This window comes from Musca domestica, unplaced genomic scaffold, assembly GCF_030504385.1.
Source record: "Musca domestica strain aabys unplaced genomic scaffold, Musca_domestica.polishedcontigs.V.1.1 7, whole genome shotgun sequence".
In the NCBI taxonomy this organism is placed as follows: domain Eukaryota; kingdom Metazoa; phylum Arthropoda; class Insecta; order Diptera; family Muscidae; genus Musca; species Musca domestica.
In genome coordinates, this window is record NW_026712383.1 from 7,375,285 (window position 1) to 7,403,177 (window position 27,893).

At 35.7% G+C, this 27,893-nt stretch overlaps 3 protein-coding genes across 3 annotated transcripts; 2 read left to right on the forward strand and 1 right to left on the reverse strand.

The window, feature by feature from the left end:
• Positions 1-1,718: 1,718 nt before the first annotated feature.
• On the forward strand, positions 1,719-3,118 carry LOC101889196 (dnaJ homolog subfamily C member 28). Its single transcript, XM_005187815.4, has 2 exons — positions 1,719-1,912; positions 1,974-3,118. Exons 1-2 carry the CDS (start codon positions 1,832-1,834, stop codon positions 2,949-2,951), a joined length of 1,059 nt encoding a protein of 352 aa, XP_005187872.1. The 5' UTR covers positions 1,719-1,831; the 3' UTR covers positions 2,952-3,118.
• On the reverse strand, positions 2,916-27,476 carry LOC101889546 (trifunctional purine biosynthetic protein adenosine-3). Its single transcript, XM_005187817.4, has 10 exons — positions 26,978-27,476; positions 8,823-9,070; positions 8,109-8,758; positions 6,345-6,567; positions 6,086-6,248; positions 5,760-6,018; positions 5,439-5,690; positions 4,566-5,363; positions 3,398-4,506; positions 2,916-3,319 (listed from the first exon to the last, which is right to left on the reverse strand). Exons 1-10 carry the CDS (start codon positions 27,155-27,157, stop codon positions 3,140-3,142), a joined length of 4,062 nt encoding a protein of 1,353 aa, XP_005187874.1. The 5' UTR covers positions 27,158-27,476; the 3' UTR covers positions 2,916-3,139.
• On the forward strand, positions 20,048-21,134 carry LOC101889372 (pupal cuticle protein). The gene is made up of 2 exons (XM_005187816.4): positions 20,048-20,203; positions 20,348-21,134. The coding sequence occupies exons 1-2, from the start codon at positions 20,192-20,194 to the stop codon at positions 20,951-20,953; spliced, it is 618 nt and encodes a 205-aa protein (XP_005187873.1). The 5' UTR covers positions 20,048-20,191; the 3' UTR covers positions 20,954-21,134.
• Positions 27,477-27,893: the final 417 nt, after the last annotated feature.

The window sequence follows — 27,893 nt, forward strand, 5'->3', positions numbered from 1 at the left end:
TCAGATATATCGGTACACGTTTTTGTATAGCCAAATGTAATGGTACCTTCCGATATTCTGTATTTTGAACCTTTTTACCACATTTTTTCACAGATTTGTCTGAAAAATAGCATTTGTAGTTCGTAATGGTTTCCAGCTCCGGTGGCGGAATATTGTACATATAGGTCCATGTTTTCGTATAGCCTCCATATAACGTTACCTCTCGATTTTCAGTATTTTGATGGTTTTAGTCAATTTTTTTGCGGATTGGCCCAAAATTTGGCATTTGTAGTTCATAATGGGGTTTTCTATATCGCACATATGACGCACATAAGACTCGCAATAAGTATTTTTATATGGGTTCCCGTTTGGGTATGGCCCCCATATAATGGCCTCACCCACTCATTGAAAATTTTAACTGCATTATCCAAACGGTAATACTGGTATTTGTATTTTAAAGTGGAACACGTTTAAATTCAGATACTTTTATATAAAAATGTTTTCTTTAGCGAATTTCTTTCGGATGTACTTAATGCAGTGGTGCTCAAAACCGTGTTCTAGAACATGAAGAGAAAAAAGAGATAATTTAAGAGAAAATTAAATTCTGTTTTTTTTTATATTTTACGGTTCTATTTAATTGTTTTTAAACAAGAATGTTTGCCAAAATAATTTATAAAGCAAATGGATAAAAAATATTTGTATAAATAATGATTTAACACTGTTTTGTTCTTGATTTAAATAAGCAAAGAGAAATTTGACTGAAAAGAGATATTTCTTCTTGAGCACTGCTGATTTAATGTTTTTTAGTTGTTAACTTTCCTACAGGCCTTAATGTGGCGTTTCCACTGCACTTGATTCGCTCTCTATTCGTTGTTTGACCCTTAACTATGAAAAAACTACCTAATTCTTCACACAAAATTTCCTGAGCGAACACTCATATTTGTACGTTGTTCAAATCAAATCACTCTCAGAACAACGAAAAAATATGTCCCATCCCTAACAAATAAGAGCATTTATCGAAAAAATAAATTATGACATTTAAAAATTAAAAATAGAAAAATTTGATGAAATTTTAAAAAATTTTGGGAAGACTGAAAATTATGAATGAAAACTAGAATGTTGAATGGCGTATGTACATTCAAACGAAAGTAAATTTTGTTTTCTCTCTCATTCGAGGTACGCATTTTGTCCACGAGTTAAAATTTCCACAGAAAACGCAAACAAAAGAGGCAACATTTTCAAAATGTTTCTATCAACAGAAAAAATATTTGACAAGTGTCTCTCCAGCAGAATTTAAAAATGGAAAAACACAAAAATGTGTTCAAAATGTCAACATTTACACAAAAAGTTGAAATCGTGAATGAAAATTGTAAAATTAATGATATAATAAATATTTGGGAGGAAAACAATAATTTCTTCTATTCATATTAGTGAGAATTTCATGTATTTTCGTATAAATTCCCATTAAAATCAAAAAACAAAATTTTTGAAAAAAGGATTTATTTTACTATGAATTACGAATCGTGCCGTATGAACGGGTTAATTCGTGTACGTAATTCTGAGAGCGAACAACGTTGTTCGGTTTCCAATGGAAACATGCTATAAAATTTTAACCGTTACTAGTTTTTTATTAAAAAAATCTGTTTCTGGATCCCTGTTGAACAATTGTTTTCATTCCTTTAGATCCCTGTTGAAGGATTTTCTCGATATCTAGAACCCTGCAGAAGAGGTTTTTCGATTTTTAGAACCCTTCGGCAGTCGTGTTTTGTTTTTGTTGTTCTTGAATTAAATAATAATACAATTTTTCAAAAATTTAATTAATATTATAAAAGCAATTACAAAAACGTTTCCAATGTTTGCAAAGCTAGCACTATTCCCTAGAATGGGCCAACAACTGAGGCATATGCATATCAAAAGAGCAGAGCTCTACAGGGTAAGCACTGCTCTTTACTTATTACAATTCATATTTAAAAACGTATTTTCTGAATCCAAAGAAATGTTGCTTCATCCTGGGCGTCGAAGAGACAGCAGACCAGAATACAGTCCGCAGAGCCTACATAGAATTGGTAAAAAAAGTCCATCCCGATTCGGGTCTACCCGAAGCTTCCGCTGAACGTTTCCAAGAAGTCGATGAAGCCTTTAAGGTGCTGCAGGAAAAGTTTGCCAAAAATCGTCGTGGCATATATGAAGATGAGGAGGAAGAGGTGCCTGATATTCGCCACACTGCTCCCCAACATCGCCAATACTTAACCTTTGATGGTCTCGGTGTTGGTAATCCTTTTCAACGCCAGAAACAATATCAACAAATTAAGGCCATGAAGGCACAGGAACGTGTACTCAAACATCGCATCGACAAGTCGCAGGCCGATGAAAAGACGGTCATGAAAAAGGGTACATTCTTCAAGAAACATGCCATCAAGACTAAATATGGCTTCGATCGTTTGGTTGAGGATTACATTCAAGAGGCTATGTCACGTGGTGATTTCAATAATTTAAGTTGTGCCGGTAAACCGTTGACCCAGGCTCAAACCCAAAATCCCTATTTGGATTTTACAACACATAAACTGAATAAAATTCTCATCGATAATGGTTTCACTCCCGAATGGATTATGTTACAGCGGGATATACGTGAGGCTTTGGATGACATGAAAAGCAAAATCAAAAAGGAACGAATCTATTATGGAGAATATCCGCTAAATGAAATGGAGGAAAATCAATGGCAGGAGTTTTTGAAAAACTTTGCCTACGATGTGAAACAAATTAACAAGAATATTGATAAATACAATTTAATTGTACCGATATTTGATCATCAATTCTTTCGTGTAAATTTACAGAGAATTGGTGAAGCAATACTCAAGGACCCCTCTGTGCCATGTAATCAAAAAAGACCTCAAGCCCGCCCAGAATCAGCCAGTAATACCAGTAACCATGGCAAATCGGATTTTTTCTCATTTATTGGTTCATGGTTTTGAAACGAGTCCAAATACACCTGAAGGAATTACAAATGTGATAGTTGTACCTACATTTGAATGTAGTTTGTGATATTTTACTTTTCTTTCTTAATTCGAAAATATAAACAATTGTTCTTTATTATTATTATAATTGTTGTAAAAATAACATCTTAATTTATATTAACACATCTTTTTTGTATTGTCTTTCTTTAGGCAAATATCACTTTGCCATCTTTGTTTAAACGGGCCAAGCCATTGGCCACCAAACGCAAGGCCTTCGGGAAGGCAAAGTATTCGGCATAATGGATACGCTCTGTTAGAGTTTCCTCGGTATCTCCTGGTAAGATGGGCACAGAGGATTGCACGACTATGGCACCGGTATCAACACCCTGGAAACGCCAAAATTTCAGATTAGAAACATTAGTAAAATGAAATAAAGAGAAAAAAAAAACAAACATTAGCCTTACCTCATCAACAAAATGTACTGTACAACCGGATTCCTTGTCGCCGGCCTCCAGAGCCTTCTTCTGTACATGTAGTCCTGGATGTTTGGGTAAAAGCGAGGGATGTATGTTCAACAATTTACCTCTCCACAGCTTAACAAATGGTTCACTCAAGACCCGCATAAATCCAGCCAAACAAACAATGTCTATTTTCATTTGCAACAAATGCTTGGACATTTCTTCATCGAATGCTTCGCGGGTCTTGAAATCTCTGTGGCTAATAATTATGCTTGGTATACCGGCTTTTTGCGCCCGCTCAATACCCTTAACACCGGACTTATTCGATATTACCAAAACAATGTCTGAATTTAGACCTTGTGATGTATCTCTGCTGGCATCGATCAAGGCTTGTAGATTAGTTCCCGAACCAGATATTAAGACTGCCACACGTTTACGTGGAGCTGATATAACACGTTTTGTGTGCTCTAAACATTTTTCAAAATTATCCACCTGCACCTGTGGTGAGACAACTGTTTCTCGGCGCTTAACAACTCCCACTTTGGCAGCTCTTTCAGAAAACTCTATTAGTTCCATAACTTGACGTTCGTGTTTTGGATCCACAACCAAAACCATGCCCAAACCACAGTTATAGGTGCGTTGCATTTCTTCTGGTTTGACATTACCCTCTTGGGCAAGCCAGGCAAAAACTGGTGGTATGGTGAATTTTTCAGCATTTAATTGTACAGCCAAGTCCTTTCTTAAGACCCGAGGAATATTTTCTGTCAGTCCACCACCTGTAATGTGAGCCATCGCCTTGACCAATCCCTTTTGTATGAGAGGTTTCAAGGCATTCACATAGATTTTTGTGGGTCTCAGGAATTCTTCGCCAAATGTGAGATTGCTAAAGGGGGCTTTGTCGTCAAAGGTTACTCCAGCCAATTTCATGACAGCATGTACCAAACTAAAACCATTGCTGTGGACACCAGAGGAGGGTAAGCCAATCAGAACATCGCCTGGTTGGATTTTATCGGTTAAAGGTAAAATGCGTTCATATTCCGCAATGCCCAAGGAGAATCCAGCCAAATCGTAAACTTTGGGTTTGTACAATACGGGTACTTCCGAGATATGAGATTCTGTACAGAAGAGAAGCTATAATTTTCTATTTTTTTTTTCAAGGACAATTCTTACTTACCCACTAAACTTGCCCCTGATTGACGGGCCCCCTCAATCACACCATCAACAATTTCCTCGGCCAACTCTTCATCCAACTGACCACATGCATAATAGCTGGCAAATGTAAAAGGCTCTGCACCATTGCATAGAATATCATTGACACACATGGCCACCAAATCAATACCCACAGTACCATTGCGTCCCGTCTGTTGGGCAATTTTAATCTTTGTACCCACACCATCGGTACCCATAATCAAAATGGGATCTTTAAATGTCTTGGGAACTTCGGTCAAACGTCTGCCATTTTGTGCTACAAAAGATTCTGGACGCTTTTCGGCATTGACAATCAACTGGCCCTGCAACTCGTGATAGTTTGGCTCGGACAGCTCACCATCACCCATGTCAATCCAATTTTTTTTGTGTTTTTCCAAAGCCTGAACGAAATTCTTGACTTCAATTTGTGGAGTTTTTGGACAAGAGTTGAGTCGACGCTTTACAACACCCAAGACTTTGGCACCCTTAATGGATTTCCAAGCTGTTGAACCTTTGTGGACAATCATCACCAGACCGATACCGCAGTTAAGCGTTTGCAAAAGCGTATCCTCTGACAACTTGAGTTTGGCTGCCAACCAAACATATACCTCGGGTACAGTCAGATCGCCGAAATCCAAAGCAATTTCATATTTGGAGGGTAAAATTCTGGCAACGTTTGGAATTAAACCTGATGTTATGTGGGCTACAGCTTTCACAGTCTCACTGCGCAACATTTGTAAGACTTCTTGGACATAGAGAAGGGAGGGTTCAGCCAGATTTTCACCTTTTTGTTGGGAAGAGGAGAAACGTATTAGTTTGAAAATCATGTTCAGTTTTGTAGCCCCCTAGCTTTGCTTACCTAGTGTCTTTTGTTTATCACCGAATTCCGACTTTTCCGTCAGATCAACACCTTGATTTTGTAAACTTGATAGAACAGCATTATAGCCACCACAATGGAGACCAGAGGAAGGCAATGAGATTAACAAATCCCCTTCTTCATAGAGTTCATATTTTGGTAATTCCTTGCCCTTTTCCACAATACCAACACAGTAGCCGGCAATATCATATTTTCCCACCTCATAAACCGAAGGCATTTCAGCAGTTTCACCGCCTTTTTCCAGAAAAAGAAAACACAGATAAAAAATCTATTTGCAACCTAAATAATGAGAGGCCAACTCACCCACTAAGGCACACTTGGCAGCACGACAACCCTCAGATATACCCTTGACAATTTGGGCAGCCACTGGCACCTGCAGTTTACCACAAGCAATGTAATCCAAAAATGCTACTGGTTCAGCACCTGATTCCAAAATATCATTGGCACACATGGCAAAGAGATCATAACCCAAATTCTCATAGGTACCCAAGGCAAGGGACAGCTGTATCTTTGAACCCACACCATTGGTGGCTTCACATATTACGGGGTTTTTGTAGTCCAACTAGAAATGTCAGAATTAAAAATTAACAAAAAGGACCAAAAAGAATATGAAAGCTCCCCCATATTACCTCCTTCAAACGAAACAGACCACCAAAACCACCCAAGCCCCCAATAACACCTGGCCTCTGAGTGCCGCGTGACAATGGTTTGATACGTTGAACCAAATCATCACCCGCATCTATGTCCACACCGCTATCCTTGTAGGACAGAGAAGGTTGGGAAGATTTTTGTCTTAATTTTGCATGAAATGAAAAAGAATTGAGAATTTATTATAAAAGTGAGTACAAAATTTTATTTCTTTTTTTTAATTCATTGTGCAATAATTACAATTTAAAGGCTTTTTCGGCAATATCAGTACGGAACTGGGCACCGGCGCCGGAAAATGTTATATTCTGGCAAATATTAGTAGAATCTTGAGCGGCTAGTTTAAGGTCCTTACGAAGTGTTACAGCAATCAAAACACGTCCACCGTTGGTGACGAATTTCCCATCAGCATTTACACCCACACCGCTGTGGAATATAATTTGATCGGCCGTATTGGCTGGAATGCCTGTAAAGAGGAATAAAAAAGGGAAAGTATTACGGATTATATAGGGGAAACATTATGGATTGGAGGGGTGTTGCAATTTTCATTCAAAACAGAGTAAAGGTGGTAATAGACATTACCCTAACAAATTTGGAGGCTTTCTTTATGAGCAATTAAAGGGTACCAGAGGAGAACTCCTTATCTCAGATAGGAGGATGATTTCTTCCATCAGGCTATACAAGGTAAAGTGCCATAAATTGGGTCACCGATATTGTTTTGGAATACTACGAAAAATCATGATTATTAAATTCTCTCGTTCCAGCCAGTTTTGATAAACTGGATTCTGTCGGATGTACCAAACATGCAGGACTTTTTGACAGATATTGGCCATTTTATGCACAATTAACCCGAAATCGGTTGAGGATATATATGGGAACTATATCCGAATCTGAACCGATCTTTACAAAATTTGATACACTTATTTCGGAGCTGTATCTGATATCTGGTACAAAATATCATTGTTGTGCAATGCATATTACGCTTGTGAGGGACTTTAAACCCCAAATCGGATAAAACATAAACATGGGAGCTTTAGTTATATCTGAACCGATTTACACCAAATTTGAAGTACTGGTTTCTAGGATGAATTCAGTCGTAATTGCCGAAATTCAGTCCATTTGGGCTGATATTAGCCATTTGGTGCACAATAAACCGGATATCGGATAAAGATATATATGGAAGCTATATCCTATTCTAAACCGATCTCCATAAAATTTAGCAGAGGTATTTTCGAGCAGTATCTGATGTTCGGTACCAAAACACATTCTTGTGGAGTGCAAATTACGCATGTGAGGGATTTAAAACCCCAAATCGGATAAAACATATATATGGGAGCTATAGCTATATCTGAACCGATTTTCTCTGAATTCGATGTACTTGCTTCTCTTCTCAATTCGGTCAGATATACCAAAATTTAGGACTTTTGGACAGATATTGGCCATTTGGTGCACAATTAACCCGAAATCGGTTGAACCCGAAATCCGATTATCACCAATTTCAATAGGGTTCGTCCTTGGGCCTAACAAATATTGTTTGGAAAATTTCAACGCAATCAGATAATAAATGAGACTTGCAACTTCAGAAGAATACATGGACGGACAGACGGACTGACATGCATAAATAGACTCAAGACCTCAAGAGTAACTATGAGTCTATCTCGTTTTCTTCTCCATGTAACAAACAAATGCACCACTGTGTGGTGTAGGGTATAAAAATGGAGTCTTGTTAGAAGGTCCATAAGAAATGCAAGTGCTTGGAAGGGTCCTCACTAGCTGTAAAACTTGGAAGTGTTCCATAATGAAAACAGTCTATAATAAAATCCAAAATTGTGGGGTTTGGGTTGGAGATGTTGTTGAGAGGAGAGAGATTTATATGTTGCTCTCACTAGCAAACTGACACACATGATTTTATTTAGTTTCCCTTGGCCTAAATTTGAAAAAAAATTCTGTAGTTTCATAACATCTAGCCACAGTAGTATTGAAATACGTGAGATCACATTCTCTTACCTTCAATTACACATCCTTTGGTCGAAGTCTCCGGATAGCCGGCACTGGCCATGACCACACCAACAGCACTTACACCCGTGCGCCATTTCAAATTGACATCCTTCAATTTGTTTTGGCAACATGCTATCATCACTTCATACAAATCACAATCCAATAGGGGTAGAATAACTTGTGTCTCAGGATCTCCGAAACGGCAATTGAATTCCAAAACTCTGGGACCATCTGGTGTCAACATCATGCCAGCATAAAGAACACCTTTATAATCAATACCCTCTGAGCGTAGACCATCGACCGCCTGTTGTAAAACTTTTGTCCGCACCAATTCCAAAGCATCTGGTGTGATCAGAGGGCAGGGACAATAGGCACCCATGCCACCGGTATTGGGTCCCTCATCCTTTTCCTTCAGACGCTTGTGATCTTGAGCGGGTAGCATTGCCTGTACACCATGATTGTCGACAAAAGCCAAGACGGATACCTCCTCACCGCTCAGCAATTCCTCGATAACCAATGTTTCGCCAGCTGAACCGTATTTTTTGCTACCCAATATTTCATCGACAGCTTGGCAGGCTTCCTCGGCATTGGCAGCCACCACCACACCCTTGCCAGCAGCCAAACCGGCGGCCTTAACAACCAAAGCTTTGTAGGGGGCACTGGAAAATAAAATGCAATCTTACACCCACATCTTTTGGTATATTTGTATTTTGTAGGACTTACGTCTTGATGAACTCTTTGGCCTTGGCACAATCGGTAAAAGATTCATAGCGTGCTGTGGGTATATTGTTGCGTATCATGAAATCTTTGGCCCATTTCTTATCAGCTTCAATTTGTGCTCCCTTTTTACCGGGGCCAAAGCAGGCTATGCCAGCACTTTGTAAAACATCACCCAAACCATTGGCCAAGGGATCTTCGGGACCAACGACAACCATATCGATTTTATTTTCCTTACACCATTTTGCGATGGCCTGGAATTGAGGAAATAAAATACAATATTAATATTAATTAATTTGGCTAGACGTAGCTCAATATCTCTGCCATTGCTGAGATTTCAAAGGAAGTAAGAAAATGGGATGCCCTAGATCTAAGAAACTAAATTAAAATATATAGGATATATTTCAACATCACTACAGCAAACAGAAATTTTCCGGGTGCAGGGTACAAGCCCTGAAAATATAGGGTACCATAAACTAAGACCAATACCAAATTTCATAAGAAAACCATCCCATTTCTTATTTTCGCAAGGTATGAAAATAAGTTACTATTATCCCCATCATCCGATAGGTATATACAGGGTAAGATGAAAAAACCGCAACCAACTTCAGACTGCTGTCATTTCTAAACGACAGCTCAATATATTGTTTACAAGCGTACAAAAGCATTTTGGGAATTTTTCAGAAAAAGTTATTCGTGATGGAATTCAAGCGTGACAGTCTGATTTGTTTATATTAGGCTGGAAAGCCACACATTTAAATGCTGGAGTGTTCTAACAATAGCCACGAATACTCCAGCATTTAAATGTGAATAAATCTTTTTCATACCATCGCTCGTTACAGTGATACTGGTAGCGTAGCCCGACTTCAAGGAAGTAGACGGAAGAAAAAAGGAACATCGGCAGAAATGGTTCTAAAAGTAAAGAAGCGACACGATCACTCGTGAGCTGAACATATGTGCTCGGGGTAAAGCCATTGAAATTCCCAGAGTTGCTTCGCTTGGGTTTCTCCGATTTGGGTTTCTCCGATGAGAAAACATTCGTTGTCCAGCAGTTTGTAAACAAACAAAATGATCGTGTTTACTTCCCAAAGAGGTCAGCTGAAAATGTGCACCTTCGGTTGGCCGCCAGAACTCAAACACCGGTCATGGTGATGGTGAGGGACGCCATAACAGCCGATAGTCGCTCTCCGCTCGTATCAATCGACCCATCAGAATAAATGCCGAATATTATCGCGAAAATATTCTGGAGGGGGTATTAAAGCCTTGGGCACGCAAACATTTTAGCCGCAGACCTTGGACATTCCAACAGGACTCAGCACTATTGCACTCGGCACGCGCCACCCAAGAATTTTTACAAAATGAGGTTCCTCGCTTCATTTCCAGCGCACAATGGCCACCAAAATCTCCGGATACCAATCCGTTGGACTATTGCGTCTAGAGTATTTTGGAAAGCAAGGTTGGCACTAAAACATACCAATGTGTCGATCACCTCAAGCAAGCGCTTCGCCGGGAATGGGCCAAAATACAGCAGAGCAACATTCAGGCAGCGGGTGACGGTTTCATTGATAGTTTGGAGCCCATAATTTGTGCCAAAGGTAACCAATTCGAAAAAATCTAAACTTATTCTAAAATTTAATGCTATTTCCGACATTTTCTGCTTTCATTCAATAAAATTAAAAAAAAAAATGTAAAAATTATGGTGTTTGACTTTGTTGCAGTTTTTTATCTCACCTTGTATATTCGCAACCCCGGATGAAGTCAACAAAAATCACCCAAAAACATTTTTATACCCTACACCACAAGGTGGTCAGGGTATTATGTATTTGTGCATTTGTTTGTAAAAGGCAAAAGGAAACGAGATAGACCCATAGTTCCTTTTGATGATCTGCATAGAATCACTTTCTGATTTGATTTATGCATGTAAGTCCGTCTGTCTGTCCGTCCGTCTGTCCATGTATTCATGTGAACAAAATGCAGGTCACATTTATTATCCGATTGAGATGAAATTTTCCAAACAACATTTGTTTGGCCCAAGAAGTTGGAGATAATCGGTAAAAATTTACATATAGCTCCCATATATGTATATCTTCGTCCGATTTGCCTTTTATTGTGCACCAAACGTGTAATATCAGCCCGAATAGTATGGAATTTTGCACATACAACCAAATTAAGCCTGAAAATAAGTATGCCAAATTTGATCGAAATCGGTTCAGATATAGCTATAGCTCCCATATATATTGTTCATCCGATTTGTTGTATTTGTTACCCACAGCTGTAATATGCACTCCGTAACAACGATATTCAGGGAAATATATCAAATACAGCTCAGAAATATCTTTGTCAAATTTCATCGAGATCGGTTCAGATTTGGATATAGCTCTCATATATACCTTTATCTGATTTCAAATTAATTTTGCACCAAATGGGCAATACAAGTCCGAATTTAAAAGATACAAATGCTTCGGCATATTTTGTCCTTTGAATTTTAAATTATAATTATAATCATGAATTCTCCCATAAAAACTTTTAATTGTTATGTGGAGCTCAAGTAAATTAGCTAAGTGGTGTAGGGTATCATAAAATAGGCCCCGCCAGACTTTAGGACTTTCTTTACTGGTTTTATTTACAAAACGTAGGTCTATAAGCTTAATAAAAACTTAGGTCTATAAGCTTAATAGGAATTCTAGCTAGACCCTGGAAAACAATGATTCCAAAAATAGTAGATTCTTGCAGGTTCTGGAACAGGGCCCCTTGTTTTCTTATTTTATGAGCATTTTTGGTCAGATATACTATTAATGAATAAAACTAATGTAAATTCATTATTCTCCTTAATTTAGTAATAAAAATTTACCTTCGCAATACATTGGTCTGAACCCTTGGTCTGAAACAAAAGAATATAAAAATATTCCCACGCGCAAAAATTGTTTTAATATATTTTCTTATATCGCTAATTTGTTCTAATAAACATCATATTTTTTTTGATGAGAAACACACAGAAACAATTGGTGCTAAATAATTTTATTTAAATCTATACAAAAATGGACGGGTTGCGAACGGTAAATTGAGAGATATTTTATTTTAATGATTGACTGGTACATCCAACATGAATTTGTCTTACCACGCTAAATTGCATTGGGAATTCCAAAATTAAAACAATCGCAAAAAGTAGACATTTTATGACACTTTGTCATCAACAGTTTAATTTTATGAGACTACTAGTAGAGCATTGCGGCGGCGATGACAAACAAAAAACAATGAATGAAATCATCCCAGAAATACTTTAAGAAATTAAATTTTGGAATGTTGAACATTAAAAATAAACTTAAGATAAGCCGATTATTTCAAAACTAGAATTGAAAGTTGTAGAAAGTTATTTTAAATTAAAAACAAATTGAAACTAATGCAAACGAAACACAAAATAAAAAGAATTATATCCAAATTATGCAAATATGACTTTTATTTCAAGTTCAGGGTCTGGACTATTTTCGTTTTTTTGAATGGAAGCAAATCTTTTTTAAAACGTGTAATTTGTTATGCTTGAACTATAAATCTTTTGGCGTTGCCACAAATAAAAAGTTCATTGGTCTTGCGTTGGTTTTTTCATATTTTATCCCTCTCTCTCTAAACTATGTATTTTTGTTTCCGCAAAAATGTTATAGTTATTATGTGGACATAAATCAGATTGAACCCCAAGATATTTGTGAATTGCAAAAAAGGTTTGTAAATCAAATAGGTATATATGTTACGTTCGTTCCTTCCACTCCCAAATTCCAAAAGAGATCAATCAACGCAAAATTATTTTCAACTCGAAAATATTCATCACATCATCATCATCAATCTGTCAAATAATTTTTATTAATGTTTGTTTTTATTTTTCGTAGAAGAGAAACAAAATAGGTTTACGACTATCATTTTGTAACGAAGACTACGTAATGGGCAAAGATAAAACCCAGACTAAATGAAATATTGTTCACGGAAGTCTATCACAGAAATAAAGCAAATTGAATAGGGAGAGAGGAAACAATAGAGAGTAAAGTGGCTCTCAGCTGGTCTTCTCTCGGTATTCATGCATATTAAGTGATTCGTGTCTGGTATTAAATATAGAAAATTCACCAGTATTCAAATTGGGAAAAATAATGTAATATTTTTCAACAGCATAATAATCGAAGATAGCTCCTTCGCTTTTGAATGGACAAATGATAATGGGGACAAATGATAATTCTTCTGAATCTGAATACATGAAATCTATGTGTGATGCTTCCCTATGTTGAAATTCTTAACGCCAATAATATTATTTAACATCAAACAACTAAAGATAGTACCTTTTCTTTTGAATAATTTTAAAAGATGTCTTACTTTTTGTCAACTTATTCCAAGCATGGTCTATTCTTATGAATTAAAATGTTCCCTTAGTACTGACATTTTCCGCTTCTTTGGATATATTTTCGTAGCTTACTTTGATAGCAAATATCACAATCAACTTGACCTTGATTCAGGGGTTGTTAATGTTACGAAAAAAGTGGGAAGTTCTAACTGACGGATCATTTGTTATTCTCATGTTCCCGGACAAAGGGATCTAAATCCGTATAAAATACTATAGCTGTCGCCGTGTTGAATTACAAACAAAATATGTGTTCACAATATTACAAGCAGCATACGATAATTCTTCTGAATCTTCGTCCAGAGATAAATCAATTGGTCCTCTGCCATCGTCCAGTGCAAGGTCAAACAGCAAAGTATCCATTTTCACTGGATTGACCATATCTTCCCGAACAAAGCGAATCTAAGTCCTTATAAAATCCCATGGTACAATAAAAAGGTAAGGTAGAGCTCCCAGCTGATTACAATTTTTTTCTAAGGGTGCCCGACTTCTGCCAATTTTGTGTATGTATTTGTTGTTTTGAAAAATAAAAACAAAATATTTTCAAAATCAATTATTGCAAGAAACTTAAATTTCGGGACGCGCATTAATAATATTAAACAGATTTGCCATGAAATTTAAATATTTGAACACTCAGGATCATGTTTTTGAGAGAACATTCAGGGATTTCATTCATCTTTCGCGCTATTTAACTCATTTTAAAAATAAACAAATAATATCAAATAAATGAAAACTTGTTGCCTATTATTTTATATAATTCTGACAGGAAGCGGGCATAGTCTTAGGGCTGTATTTCTATAGTTATACGAAGCTGTTCTACCTCCTTATTGTACCATGATAAAATCCTATAGCTGTCGTCGTGTTGAATAAAGTTACAAACAAAATCTTCGTTTAAAATAATACAAGCAGCATACGAATTTACATACGTCTATAAAGCAACTAGGAATTTCGTTTTTATTTAAAGAAGTTCATATTTCTTATATGTGTAGAGAGGTTTATTTATTGTTGGACATCTTCTGTTATTTTTCAACATGTTTCTTTATAATATCATTTTACCGCAGTAAATGGGTGGACATGATAATTCTTCTGAATCTTCGTCCAGAGCCAACTCTAGTGATCTTCTCTCATCGCCCGGTGCAAGGTCAACACTGGATTCTCAATTCTTATCCTTATTAAATTTTATAGCCGCTGTCGTTTGAATGAAGTTACAAATTTTTCGTTCAAAATATAACAAGCAATATTCGAATTTTAAGAAGATATTTAGGAGGAACTAGGTAATGCGTTTCCCAGAAATTCATATTCCTTATATGTGTAAAGAGGTTTATTTATTCTTGGACATATTCTGTTAAATATTCTTTTTTTGGGAGGGAGCTTTTTTTGAATGCTTTTTTATTTTTTATATTTTCCCGTAATAAATGGATGGGAATTACAATTCTTCTGAATCTTCGTGGTCTTCTGGTCTTCTATTTTTGTTTCTGTATAACTCTGATTTTTTGACAGTAAATTGGTGGTAATGATAACTCTTCGTTCAGAGCTAAATCCAGCAGTCCTCTGCTTTTGCCTGTTGCAAGGTCAATAAATGTTGTTGCAATATTTTCTATGCGTTCTTTATCCAGCAAAGACTCAATTTCCACCGGATCGAAAATCCAAGTTTATATTCTCTATGTGTGTAAAAAATGTTATCTATTCTGGGCCTTCTATTAAAAATTCTTTATTTTGGGCAAGAACCATGTAGTCAAAAAATAAACTTTCGTAGCGCTCGAAGTAATCGATTAGAAAGACTCCAGTGATATTTAGAATATAATGTAAAAAAAGTCATATGCCGAAGATAAAGTGGAAAAAATCAAAGTTGTAAATAAACATATTCACTACATGGTTCCGACGATAGTTAGAAGTTTTAACAAAGCATATTGTAACAAATTTAAAGATCTCTTGCTGAACCGACTGGTCTGCATACAAACCCATCCAAAATATTTCTGGTTACTTCCAAAGAGCGAATTTCTCAGAAGCTGGGTACATCAGTATGACATAACGAAACAGTCTCAAACATGCCTTATAAGTCCTGTAATCTGCAGCAATATAAGCCCTTCTCCCCCTTAAGGTTTCTTTAGAATATAGTTGGCCATTGCAATTTATCCTCCCTGTTCTGAACATTGGCTTTTCGTAGTAGTGCAGGAACTCATTTTTGAGATGAAATTATCAAAACACACATTACAACAAGTGTTCTCTCGACAAAAGAAAATAGAGAAATATAAAGAAAGTGATGCTGTCGAAGTAGACAGAGGAGAGTGAAAAAGAGACATTCAATAGAGGGTACGTGGGGACAACGAAGAGGATGTTGTGTGTGAGAATAAATAAAATGAAACAGATGTTAAAAAAGGGAAAGCAAACATAGCTTTATATCAGCATATGAAACAGTGGGGATATTATGCAGACTTCGATAATGTAAGAATCATTGATAAGGAGAGGAGACAGAGAACAAACTTTATACACCTATGCACATATCATTGATTAGCAAAGAAGATAAAAAATGCTGCGATATTCGGTTGCCACAATATAAAAAAGCACAAAGGTGCATGTACAAAAAGAGTTTTTTACTGCCTTATGTCATCGACTGTAAAGGAATTCGAAGCAGACATGTATCGCAATCTAGTGGAAACGGAAAATTTGTTAGATAACGAGACCATAGACAATATTGCTACAACTTTTGTTGAGGAACTTTCGATTTAACTCTGCACGAAGATTCAGAGGTATTATCATGCTGCGGAAAAAATGAAACCTATAAAGAAACATATTTAAAAATAGCTCGCTTTAGCTAAAAAGATTTAATAGCAGATGTCCAAGAAATGATAAGCTTCTTTAGACATATAAGGAATATGAATTCCTTAGGATGTGGAACGCAACTAAAAAATCCTAAAAATCTTCTAAAAATGTAAATACTCGTAATATTTTGAACGAAAACTGGAAATTTTATTCAATACGGCGATAGCTGTAGGATTTTATAAGGATTTAGATTCCATTTGACCGGGAACATAAGTAAAATAAAGTTCTGTCTATGATTCGTCTGCTAGGTCCCCCTTTATTCCAAACCTTAACAGCCAGTGAATTAAGGTAAAAGTAATCAAAACTGCAAATTATCCATAGACATATATCAACATAATCATTAATTCGGATAGGACAGATAGATTCACCAATGAAGAAGCTGCAAATTGTATTGCATCTACAAGTCGTTAACAACATACAAACGATTTTGAGATCACAAGCACCAAATAAAAACACAGAAGATATGGTCAATCCAGTAGAAAGGGATACTTTGTTAGATAACGAAACCAGGAAATATTCAGCAACTTTGTTGACCTTGCACCGGGCGATTTAGTTTTGGACGAAGATTCAGGAGACTTATAATTTCCACCCATTTACTGCGGGAAATCGAAGTTACAAACAGAACAGCCGCTGAATCCATCTTAAGTTGATTATGATACCTTCCAAAAAATAGGCAACCGAAATATATCCAAAGAAGAGGATCATCAAACATAAATGCCATATATTGGATGAAACACGTTCACAAAATGCAAGTTGTTAGCTTAAGATGAAGATTTAGAAGAATTTTCATTCCCATCCATTTACTGCGTGAAAACGAAACGTTTGCATCTTATGTTCAAAAATAGTAGATTGGGCGCCAAAACTCTAATTATTTTTCAAATAAGAGAGGATGTCACATTATTCTGGGAGCCACATTTAGAACATGAAACACACGAATCGGGCTGAGGAATATTGGAGCAGGAAACAATTGACATCAGTCTTTAAGAAATCCGAAAAAATATTTGTCCTACAAACACTTCTAAAAACCTCTTACGGAAGCATACGAAAGAGCTATCCAATCTGTTCCCCTGAAACCTATATACTGATCTCTCACATTGAACAAAGCCTAAACTTTTATTTTAGAGACTTAAAGGCGCAGTTGATTTAATTGTTTTTTATACGAAAAGGAATTCAGGCTTTAGACATTACTAATGATTGACAGATATCCATCCCCTGCCACATTACCTATCAATCACTCTGAATGTATCTTTTAAACAAGTATGTTTTTGTATCTCATGTTTGTGATGTGAACATGAACCGTTTAAATGAATTTCAAATTCCAGCTTATTCTGAAACACGAACATTAAACTAATTACCAAATTTATTTAAAAAAAAAAAACATTTACGTACACAAAAGGAGCGCCTAATGAAATGTTAAATGTTAACAACATTTGTTTGATATCATAACCCAAAAGAATACAACAAAAGAGCATATCAAGAACAACAAAGTTAATAAATGAAATGAATACACTTGAAGAAATAGTATGTAGATTTTAAATTCGTATAGAAAGGTTGTTCTCGAACTAATTTTCGTATAGACAATTTGTTATCAAACCACCACAAAGTCGTTCGATAACATAGAAACATAGACAAGTTATTATCGGACAACTTTTCGTATTGAAAAGTTGTTATCGAGCCACTTTTCGTATAGAAAAGTTGTTATCGTAAAAATTGTCACACACAAAAGTGTTTGTCATAATAATTTTTTTTTTATCGGTAAGAGGTTATCAAACAGTTTTTTAATCCAATATTGTTATCGAACAACTTTTCGAGTAGAAAAATTTCTATCGTGTTGAACAATTTTTTCTATAGTATAGTTGTTATAGAACAGCCTTTCGTATAAAAAACATTATTATCGGAAAACTTTTCGCATAGAAAAGTTGTTATCGAACAGCTTTTCGTATAGCAAACTTGTTATTGAACAGCTTTTGGTATAGAAAAGTTGTTATCGGACAACTTTTCGTATAGAAAAGCTGTTATCGGACAACTTTTCGTATAGAAAAGCTGTTATCGGACAACTTTTCGTATAGAAAAGCTGTTATCGGACAACTTTTCGTATAGAAAAGCTGTTATCGGACAACTTCTCGTTAGAAAAGTTGTTATCGAACAGCTTTTTGCATAGAAAAGTTGTTATCGAACAGCGTTTTGCATAGAAAAGTTGTTATCGAACAGCGTTTTGCATAGAAAATTTGTTATCGAACAGCTTTTCGTATAGAAAAGTTATTATCGAACAGCTTTTCGTATAGAAAAGTTGTTATGTAACAACGTATCGTGTAGAAAAGCTGTTATCGAACAAGGTTTCGTGTAGAAAAGTTGTTGTCAAGGAACTTTTCGTATAGAAAAGTTGTTATCGAACAACTTTTCGTATAGAAAAGTTGTTATCGAACAACTTTTCGTATAGAAAAGTTGTTATCGAACAACCTTTCGTATAGAAAAGTTGTTATCCAACAACCTTTCGTATAGCAAAGTTGTTATCGAAGAACTTTTCGTATAGAAAAGTTGTTATCGGACAACTTTTCGTATAGAAAAGTTGTTATCGAACAACTTTTCGTATAGAAAAGTTGTTATCGGACAACTTTTCGTATAGAAAAGTTGTTATCGAACAACCTTTCGTATAGAAAAGTTGATATCGGACAACTTTTCGTGTAGAAAAGTTGTTATCGGACAACTTTTCGTATAGAAAAGTTGTTATCGGACAACTTTCCGTGTAGAAAAGTTGTTATCGAACAACTTTTCGTATAGAAAAGTTGTTATCGGACAACTTTTCGTATAGAAAAGTAGTTATCGGACAACTTTTCGTATAGAAAAGTTGTTATCGGACAACGTTTCGTATAGAAAAGTTGTTATCGGACAACTTTTCGTATAGAAAAGTTGTTATCGGACAACTTTTCGTATAGAAAAGTTGTTATCGGACAACTTTTCGTATAGAAAAGTTGTTATCGGACAACTTTTCGTATAGAGAAGTTGTTATCGAACAAATTTTCGTATAGAAAAGTTGTTATCGAACAAGTTTTCGTATAAAAAAGTTGTTATCGGACAACTTTTCGTATAGAAAAGTTGTTATCAGACAACTTTTCATATAGGAAAGTTGTTATCGGACAACTTTCCGTATAGAAAAGTTGTTATCGAACAACTCTTCATATAGAAAAGTTGTTATCGGACAACTTTTCGTATAGAAAAGTGGTTATCGGACAACTTTTTGCATAGAAAATTTATTATCGAACAACGAATAAATTTTTTATCGAATAAATTTTCGTATAGAAATATTGTTATCGAACAAATTTTCGTATAGAAAATGATATATTTTTTTAATTTATCCTCAGTGTACCCCCATACAACATTCCAGACGTTCCTTAATTCCCCTGTGACTAATAGAGAGGTAAAGCACAATAAGCATCTAATCAGCATCAGCATAACATCTACCTCCATTTATCTTAACTAGCCTAGTGCTCGACGTGACATTGAATTGTGTGATCATTCACATCACTCCAGTTGGAGAAAAAGTGCGGGTGAGATTCTTAGGCATTTTGAGAATTTGTGGTTTAGCTGTTGTTTTTTGCGGGGAAATTGAAACCGGCTACGAAACAACAACACCTTTATTGGTTAGTTGTGGCATGTATGTTTTGCTGTTCTCTTACCGTTATGGATATAATAATTCCTCACATCCGATGAGTTTTATATGCAAATTTAGAAATGCCCGGTCAGTCATTCGACCATTTAGAATAGAACAGATCAAAAAATGGCAGAAAGCAGTAACAACTTTTGACGCAGAAAAGTGGTTGAGTTTTTGGTAAGGCTGCTACAAAACAAATAAATTGTTAAGCGAGAAGAAATTTTGCCAAGAAAAGACTCCCTCCTACCCAAATCACAGTACAACAACAATAAAAATTGGCTGTTATTTATGGCCGGCAAAAAAAAAGAAGATGTTGACGAATAAACCACCAAATGGATGGAATGCCACGGAGGAATGAGTGAATCGATATGATCTGCCGCCAACTAGGTGTTGTGTGATATAAAACCTTAACACTTTAGAATATGCAATCCAGTATCACTGTGGATGCGGAACCAGAAACAACAAGACTTTAATAATTAAAATTAAATTTGTGGAATCGTTGCGTTTGAGAAAATTAAAATGAAAGCTTTTGTAAGTGTTTAAAAAAAATTGCAAAATGGAAAAAAGTTAAATTAGTGAAGTGCCAAAGAGAGACTTAAAAAAATAAGAAAATTAAAATCATTGAAATATAATAACAAATTATTGTCTTTTTCATGTGCATGTGTCAACATAAAGTGCCTGATTTTATTGTCCAGCTTGGCTCTGGTCTCAGCCTATTCGGCAAGACCAAAATATTTTGAGGATATGGTTGAAGCTGCTAACAAAAATTATCAACGTCGTCAACGTTCTCCCTACAACAATAATGGTTTTGGTAACAACAATGGTTTTGGCAACAACAACAACTACCAGACCAACAATTACAAGACCTCTAGCTACTCCTCCAATTCCGACAAGGATGCCGAAATTGTGCACAGTGATAGTGACATCAAAGCCGATGGCAGTTATTTCTACGAATTCGAAACCACAAATGGCATTAAACAAGCCGAACAAGGTTCGGCCGATGGTACCAAACAGGGTTCCAGTTCCTATATTTCACCCGAGGGTATTGAAATCAAGACCACCTATGTAGCCGATGAAACTGGTTATCATCCCGTTGGTGATCATATTCCCAAGATTCCGGACTACATTTTACGTTCCCTGGAATATATTCGTACCCATCCTTATGTTGAGAAGGACTACTATACGGGTGAACTGAAACAGGCTTCATTCAATAATTTCGAAAAAGTTCTGCCACCTCGTCATCAACAACAATATCAATCGAATAATAGATATAATTTCTAAACTGGTTGTGCGTAGTCCAGTGAGTCTTGTAAATATTTGGCGAAGCCCTGTAAATACTCATAATGCAAAGCAAAACGAGCGATTAATGTAATTATTTTAATTTTTTTTAATGTGCAAAATAATGTAAATTTTTTATGTCTGTTTCTTAATAAAAAATAAACAGTATTTTGAAAAAAAAAAAGTAATATTAATAAAATATTTTATCTCAAGCCCTAAGTGACCAAATTTGGAAATATCAGTAGGTTTACCGACAAATGTGCAACCAAGATATAATAATCAGGGAAGATTCTTGAAAAGATCCACAATGTTAAATCAAAAAAGTTTTCAAAATTTTCTTTACATTTATTTAGGCTTGAGGTCAATTAAAAAAATAAAATCAAACCCTGTTTTTATACCCTACAGCACATAGTGGTAAGGGTATTATGACATTTGTTTGTAACATGGAGAAGGAAGCTAGTTACGTTTGAGAATCTTCATAGAATCACTTTCTGAGTTAAACAATATTTGTTTGGCCCAAGGACGAACCCTATTGAAATTGGTGAGAATCGGTTAAAATTTAGATATAGCTCCCATATACAGGGTGAGATGAAAAAACTGCAGCCAACTTAAGACTGCTGTCATTTCTAAGCCACTCGTCCGACAGCTGTTAAAATTATTCCAGTGACAGCTCGTTATATTGTTTACAAGCGTACAAAATTTGGTGAGAATTTTCCAGAAAAAATGTTATTCGTGATGGAATTCAAGCGTGATAGTGTGATTTCTTTATATTTGGCTGGAAAACCACAAGTGTCTATCGTTAGAGCACTCCAGCATTTAAATGTGAATACATGTTTTGTGTCTCGTACCATCCCTCGTTACCGTGATATTGGTAGCGTAGCCCGACGTCAAGGAAGTAGACGGAAGAAGACAGAAACATCAGCAGAAATGGTTCGAAAAGTAAAGAAGCGACTTGATCGAAACCAGCGTCGCAGTGGCCGAAAAATGGCTCGTAAACTCAACATATCGCAATATTCCATTCGGAAAATATTGAAAATTAGCTCGGGGTACAGTCATTGAAATTCCGAAAAGTGCAACAGAAAGAAAATGATCTCAAAAGAGCTAAAGAGCTACTTTGCTTGGCCGAAAGTGGTAAACTGCCGAATTTGGTTTTCTCCGATGAGCTAACATTCGTTTTCCAGCAGTTTGTAAACAAACAAAATGATCGTGTTTACTTGCCAAAGAAGTCAGCTGAAAATGTGCACCTTCGATTGATCACCAGAACTCAAGTGCCGGCCATGGTGATATTATGGGCTGCCATAATAGCCGATGGTCGCTCTCCGCTCATATTAATCGACCGTGGCATCAAAATAAATACTGAATATTATCGCGAAAATATTCTGCCTTGGGCACGCAAACATTTTTGCCGCAGACCTTGGACATTCCAACAGAACTCAGCACCATCGCACTTAGCACGCGCCTCCCAAGAATGGTTACAAAATGAGGTTCCTCGCTTCATTTCCAGCGCACAATGGCCACCAAAATCACCTCAAGCAAGCGTTTCGCCGGGAATGGGCCAAAATACCGCAGAACAACATTCGTGTAACGTGTTACGGTTTAATTGGCCGTTTGAAGGCCATAATTCCTACCAAAGTTGACCAATCTAAAATTATTCCAGAATTTTATGCTATTTCCGACATTTTTTTGCTTTCATTCAACAAAATTAAAAAAAAAATGTAAAAATTATGGAGTTTGATTTTTTTTATCACCTACACAGGAGAAATTGGATTGGGTCCACTGTTAGAAAGTAGTTAAGGATGCGGACTTGTGGTCTCCATTTTTGAAAAGAGCATCAAAAATGCTACTAACCAAACCCATCTGGAAATTGCACATTGGCCAGACTTATATTTCATATGGCTACTCTCAGGAGAAATTGGTTTGGGCCCACTATGCGAAAAATAGGTGAACTAATAGCAATATCGATGCTCTTTCCAACGTGCATCCTTAACCATTTTCCCACAGTGGTTCCAAGCCAATTTCACATTAGAGTGGCTATATGAATACTTAGGTAAGGCATATGGTATTACCGGCGAAAACAAAGATAATGCTTTACAAAACTAGCATTAGGCCTGTACTGGTGTACGCACTACCTATATGGTTCCCAATCTCTCCAACGGTAATGAAAGAGTTTGAGATATTCGAAAGAACAATACTTCGTCTCTGCGTTGGAAAAATTTTTCAGTACCATAATAAGCGTTTCTCAAATCGGTATATATACCCCAATATCAGTATATGCTATTCGTTTAATTAAAAACTACACCAACAGGGCTTTTATGCATTCAAACTTGCTTATTCAGGAATGTGTTAATAAGGAATCTAATTTCACGTTTGAAAATACTAATTACGTCTCACCGTTGGGTATTAACTTGTACATGTCTCTGGAAGATATTCAGTGTCCAGAATTTTACGTTAGCACCTCTCGTGGAATTCACAGGGGCTAGTTAACAACTTGGATGAACAATCTTTCGATTGATCATCTCTGTTGATTAAGTGTAGGTTAGGTTTAGGTTAAGTTAGTTTTAAGGTAAATAATATGAGACATGCTCTCAAACATTGTAGTGCCGGAAGCAAGCACGATATACAAACTTAGTTTAATTACAAATTTTAGTAAAGCCAGACGCTGAAAATACGCTTTAGTCATTAAAACAAAACATTATAGTTTTAAGCATTTCTTTCTTCACTTCAAAATTGTAAATTTTCGTGTTAAAAAAAGACTCAATAAATTTGAATTGAAAAAAAGCGGTATAATAGAATTTTCGATGCTATTTCCAGATATGTACACCACAAAAGTGTATCTTTGACCATTTTGCCATAGTGAGCCCAAACCAATTTCTATTTGGAGAAATGTCAGTGAGGTCACTGAAGGATTCTCCGAAGGGTCTGATTGCGCATACATTTTTGCATTCAGGGATTTCCGTTATTTCTTTAAAACTCACTTTTATTGCCTGCCAGTTTATTGATCTGTTCCAGAACCTGCAAGAATCTACTAGATTTGCAATTTTCTTCGATATCATAAAGGGAAAATCGGTTATCGTAGTAAAAACTTTTACATTCTTGCAGTTCTGGAGCAGACCATATGTGTTTAGTGTTTTGAATGTCAAGTTGGATGTTGGAACCATGGTACAATAAAAAGGTAAGGTAGAGCTTCCAGCTGATTACAATTTTTTTCTAAGTGTGCCCAACTTCTGCCAATTATAGTTGTGTTCCAGTACTTTTTTAGTAGTAAAACTAGCAGAAGAGAGAACAGTTCGAAATGTCATTCTCATTTAGGTTTGCTCAAAAAATAAGGGAACGGAAAATTAGCAGAAATGCGATAAAACGTCAAAATTCAAAATTCCAAAAGTAAACAGCCTAAATCGGACTGGTGAAACCTTACTGAAAAGAGCGCCAACATTTAAAAAATGAGTATTGAAGACGATAAGTTAAAATTAATAATTTATAATAATAATTAATAATCTGATTCCTCATTCAGCCAGTCCTCTTCACTGCTGGAATCATCCAAAAGTGAATATACATCAGTTGCTCCATATTTTCTCTTTTTGTTTTTAGTTTTTTTTTTTTTTTAGTTTTTCCTTTAATTTTCAACTTGATCATTTTCTTTATTGAAACGTATCAATACATTTTTCAACCTTGTTAGCCCTGCCAATTAAATGTCAAATTTACAATATGCACATTTCTGCTCGGCCAAATTCATGTAGGTAAAACAAGCAGAAATGTGCACCACTCAGCGCCATTTTTTTCTCGAGAGAGCTGCAAGTTTTGCTAGTTTTTGGAGTACGGGAACGCGTTGTAGCAGAATTAGAGCTAATTAGTACTAATTTGCAGGTTCTGGAACACAACTAATGTGAATGTATTTATTGTTTTGAAAAATAAAAACAAAATATTTTTAAAATCATGATTGGAAGACGCATACATTGCGGAATGCGAGTTTTGTCATGTATTTGAAAGATCGAACCATTTAGATCATATTTTTCAAAGAAAATCCAGACATTTCATACGTTTTCGCGCCGTTTAACTGATTTTAAAAATGAGAAAAAAATATTGAATAAATGAAAACAACTTGTTGTGTATCATTTTGAATGAGTCTGACAGGAAGCAGTCATAGCCTCAGGGCTGTATTTCTGTAGTTTTACGAAGCTGTTTTTCCTCCTTATTGTAGCATGGTTAGTGTGTAGATTCCGCAATGGATTTAAAATAAATCTGGTCGTGAGATCTATTTTTGTATGGTTAAATTAATTATGTATTTAATATTTAAAACGTTGTATCTGAACGCGATGTTAACATCAATTCCACTTTTACAAAAAAGCATTAAGAAATAATTCTTCTATGCATCTGCACCTTTATGCTGACAATTTCCAGTAATGAATTTTTCCAGCATTATAAAACAAAAACAAGTCGCGATATTGTCCATTTTCATACTTTTCCTACCTGCAGCAAAATACTGTAAATATCTTTACAGCTGTACTTATATATTTAAGAAAGAACCATAAAATATAAATTTGACAATGAAGGGACATCAAAAAAAAAATTGCAATCGTATGATTACATGAGACTACCTTGATAATTTTACCATGAATTCAACGTTGTATAATACCATTGCATTATAAAAATTGTAATTTTTATTTGGTATTCTCAACAGGTTAAAAGTGCAACGAATACATTTTGCGAAACAGCTATTTTCGTGCTAGATTTTACTGTTCGCAAAATTTGCTCGAAAGAGAGAAAATCCTCCCGGTACAAGGAATAAATAGTTCGTTGGCAATAAATGTAAATTGCTTGCAAGCTCATATCTTAGGAGGGACTTAAAATTTTAATTTTGACAATTACATAAAAAAATATTTATTTTATGAATACAGGTAGTCGCATCGACACAGCTGCTGGGACAATGAACTGTCCAACTGATTTTGAAGTTGAAAATGTTGAATGAAAAATTATTAAAATTTGTAAAAATTGTTGAAAAGTGCATATTATAACAACCTCAGATTTGCGTCGTATAAAAAAATTAAAAATCTACTTAATTTTGTTAAAACATTTAAAAAAAATTTGACATCAATGTTCCCAAGCGTTGATACATCTAACAATATTCTTCTACCATGATTGATACTATCTCTTTGATTCTACCATGATATGTTTCTTCGCAAAATACATACAAGGCAAATTTAAAAAGGTCACATAGGAACCGAACTCAGGTCACATTCTTCTCTGGCGTTTAATTAAAAAGAATTATGTTTTGATGGCAAATAAAGATAGTGGCTGGCCTTACCGCGACACATTGTTCATACACCTCGGGAAAAATGCAACGATGATTATTGGGTTATTTAAAGACTTATGTGTGTTATGTTTACATTAGAGTTTTTGCCGGGTCAATCTCCTCTATGCGCGCATTTATTTAAATCCGGTAAAATGTAAACAAACTGTTAGGTATTTATTCCCTTTTTATGGAAATGTACCTAAACAGATGTCAATGCTAATATTTGGAAGTCAATCAATAAATACACATTTAAGGCCAGCTATTTTTACACTGACTTTGGAATTGTAACCTTTAGTATTTTTATTAAGATTATTTACGATCATATAAATAAAGATACAAATTATTTAAACACTCCATAAAAGTTTCAGAAAAGAAATGATTATTGAATCCATTAAGACGACCTTCAAAATTGGGCATAATATCGAGACGAATCGAATAACAATAACAACAAGAAAATAAGTCAGTCAGTCGGAGCCCACATATTAGCAAAAAATATTGTTACTCAATGAGACCGGTAGGTGGGATATGCGTAACACTCTCATAACGTTCTGCGAGACATATTTCTTACAACAATAACGGGCATAGAGAAAACCGGTTCTTTTTTGAATGAAGAGGGAGAGAGAGTCACCCAGACGGTTTGGCATGGTCGCATGGCCACACAAAAACAAATAATAAATAAAAGTCTTGTAGGGACGTCTAGACTCTATACTAACATATTTGAAAACAACAAAACTTACCTTAAAATCTTTGGCATCAACGCCCTCCAAATTCTGACAAATGTCCAGACTATCAATGCCAAAACTACCGGGCAAGGCATAGATCTTAGAAACCAATGGACTTTGCGACAATTTCCAGCATATGGCATGTTCCCGGCCGCCACTGCCAATAACCAAAACTTGTTTACCAAGAGCAGGCATTTTCTGTTTTTCTATTCGATTTTTTTAAAGAATTTTAGATTTTTTCTTTTAGTTTTCAACTACGAAATATATATTCGTTTGGCACAACTCCTTTTGGAAACAACGAAAAACCCAACCGGCTTGCTTCTAAAACAACCAACCCACGTGCTTATCTTTTCGAAAAATTGAACACAACACAAATGTCTCGACGCAAAAGATACACACGTTTTTGCCTGCTTGCGTTTGTTCGCTTTCAAATGGGGGAAAACGTTTCCAAAAAAAATATGTTCAGCGCACGAGAGTACCGGTTTGAGCAATGCTCAAATTTCTACTAAATTTTATTAAATTCTAAGGGAGTCAATTAACCATACAAATCGCTGGTAGCAGTTCTGTTAGGAACACTGCCAGACAGACAGACAGTGAACACATATGTACGCACATACAGTAAAACCAATAAACCCACGGCTGATTGACAATCGGCCGATCGGGGAGACAAATACAAAAATAACATTTCAAGTTACACTTGTTGGAGATGCTTGTTGTTGCTGATCGCTCCAATGGAAATGTTGTCAACAACAACGACTGTACACACAAAGGCAGCAGCTGATAACAACATGAAAAGCAAACTATAGTAGCGAGCAAAATTATGCTGAGCTATTTGTGTCACATGTATTTTTTTTATAAATATTATTAAAGGAATAAAAAAATGAAATAAAATGTGGTTACAAACATGTGATCTGTTCCAGAACTGCAAGAA

Excerpts from the sequence above, each read along its gene's own strand:
- LOC101889546 (XM_005187817.4), bottom strand. The coding sequence starts at position 27,157 with ATGCCTGCTCTTGGTAAACAAGTTTTGGTTATTGGCAGTGGCGGCCGG. Across the intron at positions 9,071-26,977 it reads TTGATGCCAAAGATTTTAAG|GCCATCGCAAAATGGTGTAA; the intron begins GTAAGTTTTGTT and ends CCTCAATTCCAG. Across the intron at positions 5,691-5,759 it reads TGCCAAGTGTGCCTTAGTGG|GCGGTGAAACTGCTGAAATG; the intron begins GTGAGTTGGCCT and ends TTCTGGAAAAAG.
- LOC101889196 (XM_005187815.4), top strand. The coding sequence starts at position 1,832 with ATGTTTGCAAAGCTAGCACTATTCCCTAGAATGGGCCAACAACTGAGG. Across the intron at positions 1,913-1,973 it reads AAAGAGCAGAGCTCTACAGG|AAATGTTGCTTCATCCTGGG; the intron begins GTAAGCACTGCT and ends CTGAATCCAAAG.